This window comes from Setaria italica, chromosome VI, assembly GCF_000263155.2.
Source record: "Setaria italica strain Yugu1 chromosome VI, Setaria_italica_v2.0, whole genome shotgun sequence".
NCBI lineage: Eukaryota > Viridiplantae > Streptophyta > Magnoliopsida > Poales > Poaceae > Setaria > Setaria italica.
The window spans coordinates 21,413,234-21,430,639 of NC_028455.1; the positions used below are offsets into that span (position 1 = coordinate 21,413,234).

General features: G+C 44.1%; 2 protein-coding genes across 2 annotated transcripts; one reads left to right on the forward strand and one right to left on the reverse strand.

Moving 5' to 3' along the window:
* Window positions 1–793: 793 nt before the first annotated feature.
* On the forward strand, window positions 794–1,742 carry LOC101771534. Its single transcript, XM_004973226.3, has 2 exons — window positions 794–1,141; window positions 1,282–1,742. Exons 1-2 carry the CDS (start codon window positions 974–976, stop codon window positions 1,504–1,506), a joined length of 393 nt encoding a protein of 130 aa, XP_004973283.1. The 5' UTR covers window positions 794–973; the 3' UTR covers window positions 1,507–1,742.
* A 147-nt stretch (window positions 1,743–1,889) lies between these two features.
* On the reverse strand, window positions 1,890–6,318 carry LOC101771930 (chloroplastic group IIA intron splicing facilitator CRS1, chloroplastic). Its single transcript, XM_004973227.4, has 8 exons — window positions 5,497–6,318; window positions 4,195–4,696; window positions 3,813–3,943; window positions 3,112–3,459; window positions 2,862–3,018; window positions 2,468–2,760; window positions 2,318–2,377; window positions 1,890–2,196 (listed from the first exon to the last, which is right to left on the reverse strand). The coding sequence occupies exons 1-8, from the start codon at window positions 6,205–6,207 to the stop codon at window positions 2,152–2,154; spliced, it is 2,247 nt and encodes a 748-aa protein (XP_004973284.1). The 5' UTR covers window positions 6,208–6,318; the 3' UTR covers window positions 1,890–2,151.
* Between the last annotated feature and the right edge of the window lie 11,088 nt (window positions 6,319–17,406).

The following is a 17,406-nucleotide window of genomic DNA, read 5'->3' on the forward strand; positions in this document are numbered from 1 at the left end:
ATGTAGCAGATGGTATTATTTGCTACCTTGGACTTGGGAACATGGTCGGCGTTCCTGTGTGCCAATGCTGGCACTCATTTTCTGATTGAAACCAAATGTTGGGATTCTTGTGTCACATGGCAATAACTTTGCACTTTTCACCCCTATCTAACATAACACACCATGCAACAATATACTCTTGCTCTTGGTTGACTTATTCCTCTCCTTGCTGCTCGGTCGTTGACACTGCCATGACTCTCACACCATAGTCTTCACATCATCGTCCTGCGAGGTGCCAGGTTCTTCGCCCATATCAACCACTTGGGTCCGGTATTACTGGACTACAAAAGTATTAATCTTTTCTATTTAGAATCCAATAAATCTATTATATATTTACTGAAATAGGACGAATAGTCAATTTGGAGTTTCAGGAGAATAATCCATATTGCAGGAGTGTTCGCAACTCGCGAGGGTATTAAGAGTGCAAGTGCAAAGCATCCACGGATCCACCCTCGTGTTGTCACTTGTCAATGTGGTTGTTCGAGCTAGTGCCGCAACACTCATGCCTGTGGCTCTCTCTCAAAGGGATTAACCTGTCACCGTCAGGCTGACTGTGAGCAGGTCGAACCATTGATGATGATGCTAAGGTTTTCCTTTAGTACTGTAGTTCAGTGAATTGCAATGCGTTTAAGAATATGGGCCGGTAGCAGGCATACCACTTCGGGCTCATCTTCCTTCCTTCACAAGTTCACTTCGGATAGGCCCATTAGGCCTGTCCTCGGACTTGGTTGCTTTGCCTCAATGCTTTGCCCACCCAACAAAAAAAACAAAAAGAAAAATAACAAGCGTCGGTTTGTCTGGCGCCCTCGTACCTGACTACCTGTAGCCCGTCGCGCTCGGTCACTCCATTGCTTTGCAGGCTAGCAGCCTGTGCGCTGCGCTCATAGCAAAGGGCGACATCAGAAGCACGGTGCCGCGGGTAGACCGGCCGGCGATGTTCGCAACGGCGGCACGGTGGGTGGCCAAGAAGGGGAAGCCCAAGATTGGCCCGATCGAGCTGACGGCGCCGCCGGAGCAGACGCAGTCCATCACGCGCACCATCTTCGACGTCGTCCGGGAGCACGGCCCTCTCACCATCTCCGACGTTTGGGACCATGTCAAGGTACATCAGCACCCACCACCGCCCGCAGTTGCCAAGCTACCGCCCTCTGCCCCTCGCCCATCACGCACACAACCTGCTCGACGGAATGTTTGCCTGACAAACAATTGAGATGATCGATCTTTGCATTCCATGGTCCTCAGGATGTCGGGCTTAGAGGCCTGACGAGCAAGAGGCAGATGAAGATCATGCTGCGGTGGATGAGGGAGCGCCAGAAGCTCAGGCTCATCTGCGACCACGACGGCCCGCACAAGCAGTTCCTCTACACCACCTGGTTCACCAACCCCAAGAACGCGCCGCAGAGGCCCAAGGGGGAGCTCAAGGCCAAAGCCGAGAAGCTCTCTCCTTCCCTTCCCAAGCAGCCGTGATACACTACCAGGTTCCCGTTCGCCATGCTCTCGGCTCCGTAGTTGTTTCTGCTATCGTGTGACATAATGTTCAGAATCACAGCAAACGCTGAATATGTAGGAAGCGAAATAAGCTTTGATATGGCTCTGTTGTTGTGCAATCTCGCTTGCTAATCGTGAATTACTGAAGAATCGGCTCTATATTAAGACAAGTTGCATTGCATGACTAAGCTGTGTGCCTTCTCGGTTTCCCACCACGAAGAGTGTCTTACAGTTAATCAGCTTCTCTCTCTTTAGCATGCAACAAAGAAAACAAAATACGCAGGGAAATGTTTGAATGCTCGGAACTGTCTATGCTTGCTCAACATCTCATGTCATGGCCTCAACAATACGAAGTGACCAACTGTACCAAAATCGAAGAGATTTCACTCATATTCATTAACTGTTGTGAGTAGGTGTAAAGTGGCACATATGTACAACAGACAATTATGCAGCTGTACACTTTTAACATTTTTTAATTTCCGGACACTTTAGGCATTTTTCATTTCGGGCTTTACATGTCATATCTCATATGGAAGGTACTTGGTCACTATTAAAAAAAATTGTATGCAACCATTATTGCAAATATTTTATCTGCTAAACATGCCATGCTAGCTCCTCAATTCCTCATGATCTTGGAGTTCGATACTTGATTTGCCTTGCCACATATCTCTATAGTTAAAAAATGAAGAAAATGTAATCAGAACATCAATTTTTAGCTGCATAAGTATATGAAACGGGCATAAATTCCTAATTACAGAACTATATGAAGTTATGAACTGCGTATACTGACCAGTTTCCTTTTCAATTCCAAAATGGACTTTTGTCTCTCCCTGGCAAAGTATTTCATTGACTGCATATCAAATGAGAGGGAGTGAGATAGCTAGCAATTGTTAACGAAATGGAAGTTCTAGGGGACAAATTGTTATACGCTGATTCATACCCCTCGTCGTTGGACCTCAATTGATCTTTGCAGCGCTTCTCTTTTCGTTAAGAGATTACTAGACGATGATTTTTCTGGGCGGCGATAGTTTTTTCCCCGGTAAAGTATTATGGCATGGCTGGTTGTGAGCTTTTCTACTGCTATTAATATTCCACCTGTCTCAACCTCAAGCAGATTCGCTGTGTACATGATCTGGCGGGCTTGATTCTGCTTCGTAATTACTTTTACAACCTCTTTATGTTTCCAGTGCTGATGAATCTCTTCAATTACACCATCAAAGATACCTCGCCTTCCTATAGGGGAAATCAAATGGTATATAGATTCAATAATCAAAGATAAGATGGCCGTTGGTGGTCATTGGTAATGGAATAAGAGCACATATGGATAACTGTACCTAGGAGAACAAGCCCATCCATTTTGCGGCCAATCCTGCGGAACATAGCCTTTTCCTCTTCGGTCAAAAGTTCTCTATCAGCAGACTGCTCCGAAGGGCTCCAAGAACTGTGAAGCTTTGCCAATGCCTGGTTGGATCCTTCAATCTTCTTGTTTAGCTGCAGAAAATAACATAGTTAGATTACAACCTGATAACACTAGAAGTTAAGGACTTTAAATGAGAGCATGAGATGCTTCACATCAACACATACAATGGAAAGCTTCCATTCCTGGTCTTTCAGTTCCTTTTCCAATCTATGCTTCTCAGCCTCTAGTTCAATTATGTTGGAGTTTTCAGTATTTTCGTGCACATGGTCAGCTTGGAAATCCTGATACTCCCTAAAAGTTCCTACAGAACTTTCTTCAGATGATAATCCACCAACCATCTGAAGTGAGTCAACTGCTTTCAATCGAGCTTCCTCTTCCTTCACCTGTTCATCATGTACTTGAGCCTCTCGTTGAATAACAGTTTGAGCAACTCCACCAGGAAGAAAATCCTTGCCTCTATATAGAATGATGAAATCCTTGTTTCTCAATATTACAGTGCCTCCTGTAAGATGCTGCACTGAGGAGCTTCAGTGATACATATGAAGATACAAATAAAGGACCAAATATCAGCTGAAAGGTATGGATCTCTGATTAAGAACCATGTAAACTTGCAGTAAGAAACTAAGGATTCATTCTTAGTCCAATTGGTATCATACTCGAGGTCAGTAATTCAGCCTTTGATATGACAAAAGCTCAAATTAGTGTATCATTGTTGACACACCAATAGTAATACCAAGCATTGTAACTACTGAATGAGGTGACTGGCAACATTTTAGTTTGTTCTTTTTAAATAAACAGACTACATGCACTTTAACAACACAAATGATATCTTAGTACAAGATATTTAATCAGAAATAATACTTGCCTTAAGGTTCCATGCCATTTGTTCATTATTTGTATTTTGGATACCAACTTTCACTGCAATTTTTGCTATAAGGCTTTTTTCCCAAAGCTTCAGTATAGCAGCAGCCAAACCCTGCAGTCTTGAATTTCGACCTGCCAAGATAGGCAAAATTATAATTACAGTTTTCACAATGTAAAGTTAAGGTGGCGGACCTCATAAGATGGTGAATATTGACAACAGAACTGGTTAACTAGCAGATAAAAGGTGATGCAAGCATAAGATGTTGAGACTACAAACAACAGAAATGCTTAACACTTGATGCGCATATAGAAAGCACGAACATAGGATCAATTTACTCATATATTCAACAGAAAGTGCATCTGGTAACTAAATACATACTCACCAAGGGCAAAATGTGTCGGCAAAGGACGTGCAAGCTTGCGCAAGTATGTCAGCTCCTCATCTGCTAGTGTTGGTCTCACACCAGGAGGGCACTGCCTAAATGGAGTCTTAAAGCCCGGAACAAACTCTGGGAGGAGATCAGCATCCACAGGCAATGGTGTGTTCCACCACCAATCAACAAATCGAGGGCCCAAACTGTCCAATAATCTGTTGACTTCTCTCTCATAGAGTGTTCCCTTGATTGGTTCTTCATCCTTCTGACCACAAACACTTTGATCATTTTCTTGAATAACATCATCTCCTTTGCTATTACCATCGGTTAGCACTTCACCTTCATTACCATATTTAATCTGGGCTCTATGAACATTGTATTTCACTGGAGACACATTTTGAACACTAGCCACAGAATATTGACTATGCTTCATGTTCTGCTGATAATTGCTTCCTCTGTAAACAAAATGTATATCTCCTTTTGTCCAAATTACTAAGCCTCCTGTTTTTATCTGAGGAAAAATGTAATCCATCAAAGAAAATCTTAAGTTTCAACTCAAGACCAATAACTGAGCAATTATAGAACCAAAAGTGCTCAAAATAAATATGGTTGGCATCAATATAATCTTTCTTTGTAACCAGGCCATGACAGATTGACAGTTTGACACCACTAAGCACACCTGACAGTTGTAACCCCACAAACCATGGAAGGAGTAAACAATCAGAATCTAAACAAACACATGAAAAGCAAGCAAAAGAAAGGAATTCTCAACTACAAGCAACTAATTCAGACTTAAGACAAAGAGTTAGCAGAGAATGGGATACTCGCTTTAGCTGTCACCTTTTGCAAGGAATGGCATAATGTTGTCAACACCTCAGTACAACTAGCAAATTACTGACTGTGTAGTCGACCATTGTCTACACAATGTCACTATAATCAGTTAGCACTGACATTGTCGACTTGCATACTCTGCATCAATTCTAAGCACCCTCCCCACCCACACCCTCAACTAAATCTGCACTTGCCGGTTTAAAGTTCCTGACGACAATGAGAACAGCATCACTTATCCTCTTGCAGCTCCAATGTGGGCACCACTCGCATCAAAATTATCTCTGCAATTTGCTGGGAGAAAACGAAAATCTGCAAGAACATCGCAACCTTCTAGCCACATTGCTCTGAATGAAGCCCAAATTCAACTGTCAATGTGCTAAGCGGAAAATCATTGTGACGAGACCACACAGTTCTTGGTGAATCAGACGATCCCAAGCTATGAAACTACAACGAGCGACAACAATCTCCACGGTGTCTCACCTCCAGAATCTCCCTGGCGCGGTCCATGTTCCGGCGCAGCGGCTCTACAATGCGCACGGCGGCGAGCTCCTCGCCCCTGGCCCACTCCCGTCGCAGGTCCTCCACCACCTCGTCGGTGACCCCAGCCTTCTTGGCTCGCGCCCACCTACCCATCCCGCGCGCCAGCCGCTGCAGCCGGTCCAGCTCGCCGGCCTCCAGCTCTGCCTCCGCGCGCGTGGGCTCCCTCGCCTTCTTCTCCCGCCGCAGCGCGACCTTGAGGCCCTCGTCCCTCGCCGCCGCCCACGGCACCGCCCGCGCCTTCCCCTTCTCCACCGCTTCGCGGGCCTGCTCTCGCGGCTCGATCGGGAGGTGGAACGGGACGGCTGCGGCGGCGTCGTTGTTGCGGGCGGGGGCGGGGACGGGGCCCGGGGGGTCGGAGAGCTCGAGGGAGCGGACGCGGCGGATGATGCCGAGGACGGCGCGGCGGGTGCGGCCACCGGGGACGCCCGCGGTGAGGGGCTTGGCGGCCGTCTTGGAGCCGGTGTTTCTTGCCGGCGCCGGTTGGGCGCTGTGGTGGCGGGGCTTATTGGGAGGAGCTGCCTCGTCGGGGGCTGGAGGTGCCGCGGGGCCGGTGGATGGGTTCTGGGTTTGGGTGGAGGGGCCGTGCAGCCATGGCGGCGGAGGCGGGGGCTTCGGGGACGGGGAGAAGAGGGGCAGCGGCGGTGGCGCCATGGCGGGCTCGGCTCGCTGGGGCGCGTCGCTCACTCTGCTCCGCACTCGTCTCAGGTGAGTGGGACCGTGCGGGCGTGAGATAGGATGAGTGGTCTGGGTCTGGGTGTGAGCTTGAAGCGTTGGATGGGGGTCTTTCTCTGCACATGTGGCTTGCGGCCTTGCTTTGTTTTGTCTCAGCTCTCAGCAGGCAGTCAGGCAGAGTTTGCGTGCGTGAATTCCTCAGCTGCTCAGCAGGCATGACTGGATAATTCGACGTGCCAACCTTGACGAAAATCAGATGTGGAACCTCTCTATCCTGTAATATTACAGACGACCGGACGCACTCGTACTCACGGTCGCCGCTCACTCACACGGACACCACAGGGAGCCCACCATTTTCTTTTCCCCTTCTTTCTTTCTCTGTCTCCTTCTCCCATTCCCCCTCTCTCACCTTCTCCCCCAGATCCACCACCGACACCGAGGGAGGCTTCCACGGTGGGGAGCTCCGCGAGCTGGCCGGCCATGTCCGGCGGTAAGCGCGGGGTGCGGCAGTGGCGGGGCCTGGTGGCGCGGCGAGCTCCGCCGAGGGAACTTACGGCGAGAGCGGGCCACAGGGCGGCTCGACCCAGGGCGCGGCTGGAGTCCCGACGGTGCGAGTGCGATGGCGGACCCAGCGAGGCTTTGGCTGGGGGCGTGATACGAGCCCCGGTGGCGCCGCTACACCTTGGGCGGGTGAATCCCCGACGAGGCTCCGCCTGGGGTGCCGGCGGCGGGCTCAGCAGGCTCCGTGCCAGTCGGATCTGCGCAGCAGCACGGCAGGAGGCCCGGCGGCGCCGAGCGCCGCTCTACCCGAGGCGCGTAGGCCCCACCGAGGCTCCACCTGCGGGCACAATCGCGGGCTCCGCGTCGGATTGCGCGACGGCACGGACCTGTTGCCATTTTTTCCCTTTTTATCTTTTATTTTTTTCTATTTTTTCCTAATTTTTTTCAAAAACTTTTTTAAAAATTTTGTCCTAATCTTTTCTCCCAAATTTTTATCTCAATTCATTAAGTTCGAAATTTTCTCAAAAATTTTGTGTCAAAGTTTGTTTTGAAACTCTGTTTTCAAAAGTTTTCCATATTTCTGACCCAATTTTTTTCTAAGTTTTATATTATTTTTATTGTTTCTTTTGCAAAAGTTTTTTTAGAAAAAAATTTCAAATTTTTGTAATATTTTTTTATGTGTAGAAATAATTTTATTTGTAATATGTTTTTTAGTAGAAAAGGAAAGGTATGTGCTGTGGGAAGGACGTGTGGTCAGAATCGACCGAACAGAACGTTAAATCTAGGCGATCGCAAATTAGCAACCCCGCTTGTTCCGTCACGGACCAACTGCCTAATACCCCAGCAACGCACAGCCCAATTACGTATGGATACGGTAGAGGAGGTCGCTGGCCATCATAATATAATATTCAACATTTTTCTAAATCAATACAATATTTTAACAAAACCAATTCAACATATTTTGAAAGATATTGAAGTAATATAATATTCAACATTTTTTTAGACCCTGCAACATTAAAAAAACAAATTCAACATATTTTGAAAACAATATTGAAATAATATATATTCAACATTTTTATAAAATTGACGCAACATTTTAAGAAAAGAAATTCAACATATTTTGAAAAAATATTGAAATAGTATATACAATTTTTGAAAGGATACATTAAAAAATTTAAAATAGTATATTAAAATGTTGAAATGCTAAAATTAAAAAAATAAATTATAGCATATTGGATCTCATTTCCTTGTATTAATTCTAACGAATATTGTGGTTCAAGCGGATTTCAAATTGGATATGTGGTTTAAAAATGAAGGATTGAAGTTTGTAAGTGGTTTTGCTTCCTTCCTGTTCCTCCCACTCATTTCGTAACACGTATCTGACGTGTCCTCAAACAATACTTTATGTATCTCAAATACTGGAGGAGGAAAATTTCTTCCGAAAAATGCATGGTGTTCCGGGAAATATTGCAACCTACAGCATTAGGGTAAAAACGCATATTAAAAATATCTATAGACTAGGAGACGAAGTGGCCCATGTGGGGCCAAACAACCTCTAGCGCTGTTCCCTTTGGTCCGCCTGACAGGCCTTGTAAGTTGTAACAACACACAATTTCAAGTAAAACTGTGTTGGAGTTAAGATGGTTACTGTAAAGTAAAAGTTTAAAACACACAACTTAACTTTTTTTTCCTTAAAAAATTGTTGGTTTTTTTGGACAGGCGATGATTATTCGATGATGATCACCACCAACTGGATACCAGCAAAGATAGTCGATATCACTGTAGGTTTAAGAAACAAACCAGCATTGATGATAGGATTATCAATGATAGTAGGTTATTAATCGGCAGTGGCTGCCTCTCCCCATTCCCCGCGCCTAACATTTATTGCTGATGTTTCACACGTAACATTTCACTCTCAAATCTTCCACACATATTTTGATAAGGGCACTCACAATGGGAGAAATCAACCTAGTTTCCATAGTCTAGGATATTGTATCAAGAAATCATCCTTCACAATGCAATTTTTTTTATCTAGAGTCTAAACAAAAATCCAACCAATCATTCTCCATTCTAGTACCAGATCCTCTGTGCATCATGTAAAGGAGTTCGAGTGATGGGTAGCAGCGGTGCAAGCGCAAAGGATCCGGTAGTAAGTAAGAAGAAACTACTTGGGTCTCCCCAATGCAGATTCGCTGATTTCTTGGCCCATCGGTGCGCGTGAGGACTTGGTTTCCTCTCTAAGAAATAGTTTCTCTCTCTCCATAATAAATCTACTGCCACATCAGCAAATTGCTTAGTTGGCATGATAATTAAGAAGGATAGAAACTATCATCAATGTCCCATTGGGACTGCCCTAAGCATCATCTATACATAATTATTTCATTCAATTTAATATAATCCAAGCTGAGATATAAACTGTCTGATGACAAATAATAGTCAAAATTCAATCGTACCTATCTAATTTAAATTCACATAAATGATCTTGGAATCTAAATGAACAATCAAAAGAAAGATAAAGATAACAAAACCCATGGAACAAGGAAATACCTTCAAAATACATATCATTCTAGCAAGTAAATTGTAACATATATGTGAGCTACATATTGCTCTACCATTCTCCATACATCTATATTAAGAAGGTTACAATATTTTTTTCCCTAAATTAGAGTTCAGCGCTTGAGCCCTAGCTAAAATGCATCACCATGGAGCAAGAACATATCTTTCTAGACTTGTAGGTTCGCTATTTCTATAGCATTTTGAGCTCATACACTCACACTCACTCCTATAATACTAAAAGGTGTTCTTTTTTTTTTTCTTCCATACCCACAAATTAAGGTGATGTCGGTAGGGTTACTATGAGATGACTAAAAAGATGATCTAGTGTAAATATTATCTTCTAAATCATCTCAATACTACATAGATGCCATGAGGCGGTCTATAAGATGACACCATATTGTCGTCCTTGTTGATATTACAGCAGAAACATGCAATTGATTTTAAGCAAATTCAATTAAATGAGATTGTATAAGCTGATCCAGATTAAACGGAGGTGTGTCACTTATTAATTTTGGATTCTTATTAATAGAAAAGCGCATATGACTTATGTGTCCCTCTCTGAGGGTATTCCTATAAATTCTAGCTAGCCACTAGTAATTACTAAGTTCGCATTATATATGCAGTGGCCACATTGACAGCGGTTGATTAAACCAGTTCAGTGGCCTGGTCCAATCCGTGAATCCGACACACTCGAAGGACAATGACACAATGTCGTAGTACACACGCCGAAATGTACGGACAGAGTCATAGTATGACTATATGAGGTTAACATTCATGCATGGGCCTCTCAAACAAACGAGTCATATATGAATCCATATATAAACCCAATAAATTGATTTTCTCAAACAAATTCAATTTATTTCTGGGCTTTACCTTCGAACTGCTATGTTAGTTAATAACTGTTTTGTAAATATATTCATCTAAACCTGATACCTTTTTGTGCTCAAATAAATAATATTAACTAGTTGCTACTCCCTCCGTCCAAATTATTATTCGTTTTGACTTTTTTTTACATAGTTACTATATCTAGATATATAGCAAAATTTGTATATTTAAAAAAATCAAAATGAATAATAATTTAGAACGGAAAGAGTGTCAAACGAGAGACACTGGATTGTAGTTTGCAAGGGTAGCTTTCTCTATGACTACACCATACTAAACCATAGCATGCACACAACAGTAGCAAACCAACCTTGAAATATATTCTCAGGAAAATTTAAATAGACATGGTAATCAGGTTTTATATAGGCAGGTAACATCTGTGAGAGCTCAGCTTTTCTGTTCAGATTAGCCGGGCTTAGCTCTCGGTTGCAACAACGCGTACGTGAACAGGTGGTCTCCTCCAGGCGTCTTATATTTCTACTGTACAAGATTGAAGATGTTTTTCTACACACAAGGACAGGGTAACTTGTACAGAGAAGTCAGTACGTGTACCCCGTTCACAGATGGATTATGCTTTTAATTACAGTCCTCGTGAAATTTCTAACAATGCATTACCCACATTTTTTAACTATGATAACGAACTTTTGGTAACAAATTAAGCTCTTGTTTACTTCCAAAGTTGGGAGGTGCCAAATTAGTATTTTGCCATAAATGCGACACTGTAGCGTTTCGTTTGTATTTGTGAATTATTGTCTAAATATTGACTAATTAGGCTCAAAAGATTCATCTCGCAAAGTACAACAAAACTGTGCAATTAGTTTTTGATTTCGTCTACATTTAGTACTCCATGCATGTACCGCAAGTTTGATGTGATGGGGAATCTTCTTTTTGCATAGTGTCAAAGTTGGAAGTTTGAAGGGAAGTAAACAAGGGCTAAGCTACCAGTATAAACCATGCATGTTTAAAAAATATTAATGATCCATTCTATATTATTTGTGGCCAAAGTTTTCAAACTTTGACGTCCCGTATCCGGTTTAATAAATATGATGTGCTCAGCAACTGAAAACCAAGCTTACAGCATATAACTTTAATTTATAGGCAATAACGTACATATATAGCTTACGGAAAACATTGGATGAATAAGCTGTCAGAAAGAGACCAATAACTGTCCAAAAAGGAAAAAGAAAAAAGACCAATTAATAATTAAGATTCTTTTGTGGGTCACTACTAATTAAGATGCTACGGTACACATCAAAAGGTGAAAGTGCATTTAGACCCTAAGTGGGTTTTGATGAATTGAATGACAAAAGGATTAAATGCCTAACTTGTTTGCCTAAGATTGTGAGCAGGGTTTAATTCTTATTTTTATGATGTGATATTGTCTCATAATTTGAATATGTAGTATATGGCTCACAATAAAGAAAAAGCAAGCAAGTATGTGATCCTGTGATGCAATTATATGGTCAATGACAAGAAAGGGTGAAGTAAAACTTGGGGATATGTTTTATAGTTGATCTATAAGTCTCCAAATCATGTGATAGATTGATTGACAAGTAAAGGGATCATTAAGAAAAAGAATAGTGATATTCACAAATGGATATTGCAAGACTTCATGTGCATATGATAAAAAAATACGTGAGCTTATGCGTTACATATTGGTCATGTTATTGGAAGTTTGCAATTCTTGAGATATTCTTTATCAATTAAGAACGAGTATTTGAAGAGAATTTCAAATGGGATTTCATTGTTGATGTCAAAAGCAAAGCTAAACTGAAAGTAGCAAGAATAGGTGAAGAAATCAAGCGAGATACTAGAGTGAGGAACTAAGCAACCTTTGGTCAAGCGACGGCTTGGACTATGTGCATCTTTGCTAAGGTGAAATGACTAGTATCGGGGGGTTTCGAAGTATCATATTTAAGCCTTACCGAGGGAAGTAATGCAATGCATCTAATCTATTATGATTGATAAAATGGAGTGACTTAAGGATTCAATTATATCTTATCATGAACAAGGGAAAATCTTAAGTCACTAGCTCAAGATGGATGTGCTCAAGATGATAGCTATGTTGAGAGCACTCAAATGACTATTGTTCAAAGTATGGTATGGATGAAGACTTACAAGCTCAAGTGGATGATATAGTGTTTATATTTATTCTTGAGTATATGTATGCCGTACTATCGAGAGGGATGCAACATTAGCTAATTGACAACACCAAAAGTGCTCTTAGTTGACCTATGTGAGATTGGTCTTAATAAAACTCTTGAGTGAGCTAACTATCCCAACTCAGCTAACAATGGTCGATTCAACTAGTGCGTGGACCGAGAGTGAGTGTTTGAGAGTTTTTGGGCTAACTCATCCAAACCGGTCTGACTGATTTGGCAGACCGGTCTGACCAGTCTAGGGGTTCAGTGAACTAACAGCTAACTCAGCCAAACTGGTCTAAGGGCAACGGCTAGTTTTTCAAACTAGACCGGTCTGACTGGTCTAGCAACCGGTTTGACCGGTTTGATCTGCTCCAATGGCTAGTTTCTGGTTTGTGGGGTTATATCTACCCCTTGGCCCCCTCCTTGGTGGGTTGCTGGTTACACACGCCCCTGACATCATCTAGTGACCAGAAAAGCTCTCCCCAACCTCTCTTTGTGAGACTTGAGTGATTCTTGAGAAATCTTTGAGTTGGGTTGAGAGAGTGATCTTGTGTGAGCATTAGTGAGCTGAAAAGAGCAATCCATAGCTTGAGCACTTGTGGTTCGCGTCGAGAAAACTTTTGAAGCATTTGTTACTCTTGGAGGTGTGCCTCCTAGACGGCTATGCGTCGCCGGCTAGCTCCCAAGGTGTGGTGAGCAGCGGCAAGTTTGTGAGGGCTGCGATCATGCCTTCGCAAGGAAAAAAATCTACTAGTGGAGATGAGGAAAATGGTTGAAAGAGACCCAACTTATTGAAAGGAGTTGAAATAGACTTGTATTCCAACAGGCTCCTCAACGGAGACGAAGGATTCATTGCGGTGAATCTGAACTTCGGATAAACAAATCCTCGTGTCTTCATTTTGGTTTGCTTCACTTGTTGATTTCTAGTAATTTACTTGTGTTTCTGCTTCGATCTACTTGGGTGTGCTTGTCTTGTGTGCAGGGACTACTTTGCCCTATTGGAAATCATCTACAGAACCCACTCTCCAAGTTTGATTGGTGCTAGAACTCAAGGAGGGAGGGACTCGAGCAGCACTTGTGTGCCACCCTACCTGGATCGGTCTGACCGGTCTCGTGAACCGGTCTGACCGGTTTGGCCTAAGCAATACTGCTAAGTGGGTTGAAGTTTTATAAATTGATCAACCACTACGGGAAACATAACCTTTGCCGAGTGCCCCGAGCACTCAGCAAAGGCCTAACAACACTCGGCAAAGCCTTTGCCGAGTGTAACACTCGGCAAAGCGCACACGACAAATTTGGTGTCGGCAAAGACTAGTTCGCCGAGTGTCAAAACTCGAACACTCGGCAAACATGTTGCCGACGGCCAAAAAACACTCGGCGAAAAGATGTACTCGGCGAATTGCGGACTGACGGCGTCGGGTAACGGCGGGTTTGCCGAGTGCCAAACGGGAGGCACTCGGCAAACACCGGGTCTTTGCCAAGTGCCAACACTCGGCAAAGACCGGGAGTTTGCCGAGTGTCAGGTGCCTGGCACTCGGCAAACACGGTCCCTTTGAGAGGGGTCCGTTATACGTGGGGCACTCGGCAAAGTCCGGGCCGGTTCTGGTCACTTTGCCGAGTGTTACACTCGGCAAAGGCCCCTCTTTGCCGAGTGTAACACTCGGCAAAGTGACCAGAACCGCCCCTTTTTCGATATTTTGCCACGTATAACGGACCCCTCTCAATTCACAATACACATATCACAGGCATTTGTAATAAACAACCACATGGATAATTCACAACCACAGGCATAATTCATAAACACCACAGGCATAGTTCAACATAAGCACGAAATAATCCATAAATCCAAGTTCTTCTCACAATTTAGTTTCCACATTGTTCACAATCAAGTCTACTTCCGTGGAGGCCAAGGAGACCACTGCGACAAATCTTGATCTTCATTATTCGAAGCCGCCGATTGATTCTGCACATAGGATAGGACATTCTGAGGTAACATCTAAAGTTGTCAAATTTAAACTATTGAATCTTAAGCACAATGTGTCAAGTGACTCACAGGAGTAGTCGTGGGTGGCTGAGGCGGAGGGAACATCATCGGCGGTGGCGGAGGCAAAGACTGTCCCATGCTCGTAGCAAGGTTAGGGGCCCGTCTCACGACAGATGGATCAAACCAATGGCATTTGAATATAACTGGATTAAGAGGTTTGCACCCATGAAAAGTGAGTTCGTATATTTCTTCAATTCTTCCGTAGTACTCGACCCCATCGGAGTCTGGCGTGAAAACTCCGGTATTTGTGGTTCTTCGATTGGGCCGACTCTGCTCGTACCTTGTTGTGTGAAACCTATATCCGTTGACGTCATAACCGACAAACGACCTAACCCTATAGTCACAGCCATCGGCAACCTGTCTCAACTCGACATTCATAGACGCATCGGTTCGGCCCTGCAAGTACGAACAGGGCGGTTCGTTATATTAATCGTATGCACGAGAACGAGAATGTTCGCGGAAATGAAATTGTACCTTCTGTTTGAACCAAGAAATGAAATCGGGCATTCCATTTCCCGCACCCTCTTTAAGAAGAGTCTCAGCTTCGTGCGGGGCCGGTTGCCTTGATTTACGCCAGAATTGACGATGAAATTGCCTATGCCAACGAGAAAGATACGTTTAGGCAAGAGATACCATTAATACGTCGAAACAAGTTTGTCGATGACTTACATCATGTACGGCTCCACTTCAGATAGGTTGGTCAACACATACAGCATGATAGAGCGCCACTCTTCATGATTAAGGGTCTTGCGGGTCGCACCACTTGCACTTCCGAGTTGCCCTCGAAAAATGCTAAGGCTTAATTCATCTTCGCTAGCATTGTAATGAGGAGGTGGATTATGCACGCTAGGAAGGTTGTCAGCGTAGTATTTCGATGTGAAGTTTGACACCTCCTCCAGAATGTATGCCTCTGCAATGGATGCTTCAATTTTGCACTTATTCTTACATTTAGTTCGAAGAACCTTTTGACATCTCTCAATTGAGTAGCACCAACGACCCTGCACAGGCCCCCCCATTCGTGCTTCATACGGGAGGTGTAGAATCATATGCTGCATTGGATTGAAGAAGCCTGGAGGAAAGATCTTCTCCAACTTACAGAGCAACACAGGCGCCATTGTTTCCATTTCTGCAACCACGGTACGAGATAACTCCTTCGCACAAAGCCGGCGGAAGAAATTGCTTAACTCCGCTAGCACCTGCCACACATGCTCAGGGACATAGCCTCGAACCATCACCGGAAGGAGGCGCTCAAGCCATATATGGTAATCATGACTCTTAAGCCCATTGATTCGCATAGTTGCTAAATTCACTCCCCTCTTCAAGTTCGCTGCATAGCCATCAGGGAACATTAATGTTTGGAACCATTCTAGAACCTCCCTCCTTTGGGCCCTCGTCAGAACGAAATCGGCCTTAGGCTTGCTCCATGACTTGCTAGCTCTTGGAGGTGCCATGTTTAGCTGTGGTCTGTTGCACAATGTCGCTTGATCCACTCTAGCCTTAATGTTATCCTTTGTCTTGTCAGGAATGTCCATTATTGTACCAAAAATTGCCTCGGCGATATTTTTTTCCGTGTGCATTACATCAATGTTATGTGGAACAAGAAGATCATCAAAATAGGAAAGCTTCCACAAGCACGACTTCTGAGTCCAAGCATGTTGCTCGCCATATCCCAAAAAACCACCTTCTTCATTATTGAACTCAAGAGCGTCTAACTGAGCACGAACTGCGGCCCCTGTCATCATCGGCGGTGCGGGGGCTGTAACTACAATATCTTTGGTAAAGTTCTTCATGTCTTGTCTAAATGGATGGTCAGGAGGGAGGAATTGTTGATGTTTGTCGAACGAAGAATATTTGCCACCTTTCGACAACCAAATGAACTTCAAAGATGCTTTACATACTGGGCATGGGAACTTCCCGTGAACACACCATCCGGAGAAAATCCCATATGCCGGCAAGTCATGCAGTGAGTACTGGTACCAAACATGCATCTTGAAGTTTGTCTTTGTGGATCGGTCATAGGTCCACACCCCTTCCTCCCAAGCACGGAGCAAATCATCAATTAGAGGCTCCATATACACACTCATATTATTCCCCGGATGCTCTGGAATTATCAACGACAAGAATATATTATGTCGCTGAAATAGGACGCCGGGTGGGAGATTCAGGGGATAACGAAAATGGGCCAACAGGTGTATGGGGCGGCCGCCATTCCATAGGGATTGAACCCATCAGTTGCCAACGCAACTCGTACGTTACGGGCCTCTAGAGCTTTTGCAGGATAAATCGCATCAAAGCTTCTCCAGGCTTCAGCATCGGATGGGTGTACCAGCTTCTCAGGATTATAGCGACGGCCATTTTTGTGCCATGTCATCTGTTTCGCGGATTCTTCAGTCATGAAAAGCCGTTGGATCCTCGGTATGAAAGGAAGATACCGTAGAACCTTCACAGGAATTGCGAGCTGCTTTTTCTGACCGTCACCATAGTCAACCTCCAGAAATCTAGATGATTCACACTTCACACAGTATTTTGCTTCCGCATACTCTTTCCTAAATAAGATGCATCCCTTCGGGCATGCATGTATATGCTCGTATGGCATCTTAAGTGCACGAAGGAGTTTCTGTGCCTCATACATGCTCTTTGGCAAGATATGACCAACCGGGAGCAGGCTTCCAAAAACTGTCAACATAATATCAAACGCGTCTCGACTCAAACTAAACTGAGACTTCACAGCCATTAGGCGTGCAATGGCATCTAGCTGAGAAACCTTGGTATGGCCGTGAAGGGGTTGCTGTGCCGCAGACAACATTTCGTAATAAGCCTTAGCGGTAGCCTCTGGCTCCTCCTCCCTACGTGCCTCTTCGAAGTGTGCTTCATGATAGTCATTTAACATGTCTCCCACCCCGGCATCATCATCAAATTCCTCGATGCGTTGTCTCAAGACCTCCTCTATCCCACGATCAGATTCACCCTGGTAGATCCACCTGGTGTAGTCAGACGTAAATCCGTTCTTCACCAGATGTTTCCCCATGTCTAGCGGGGTTTGCCGACGCA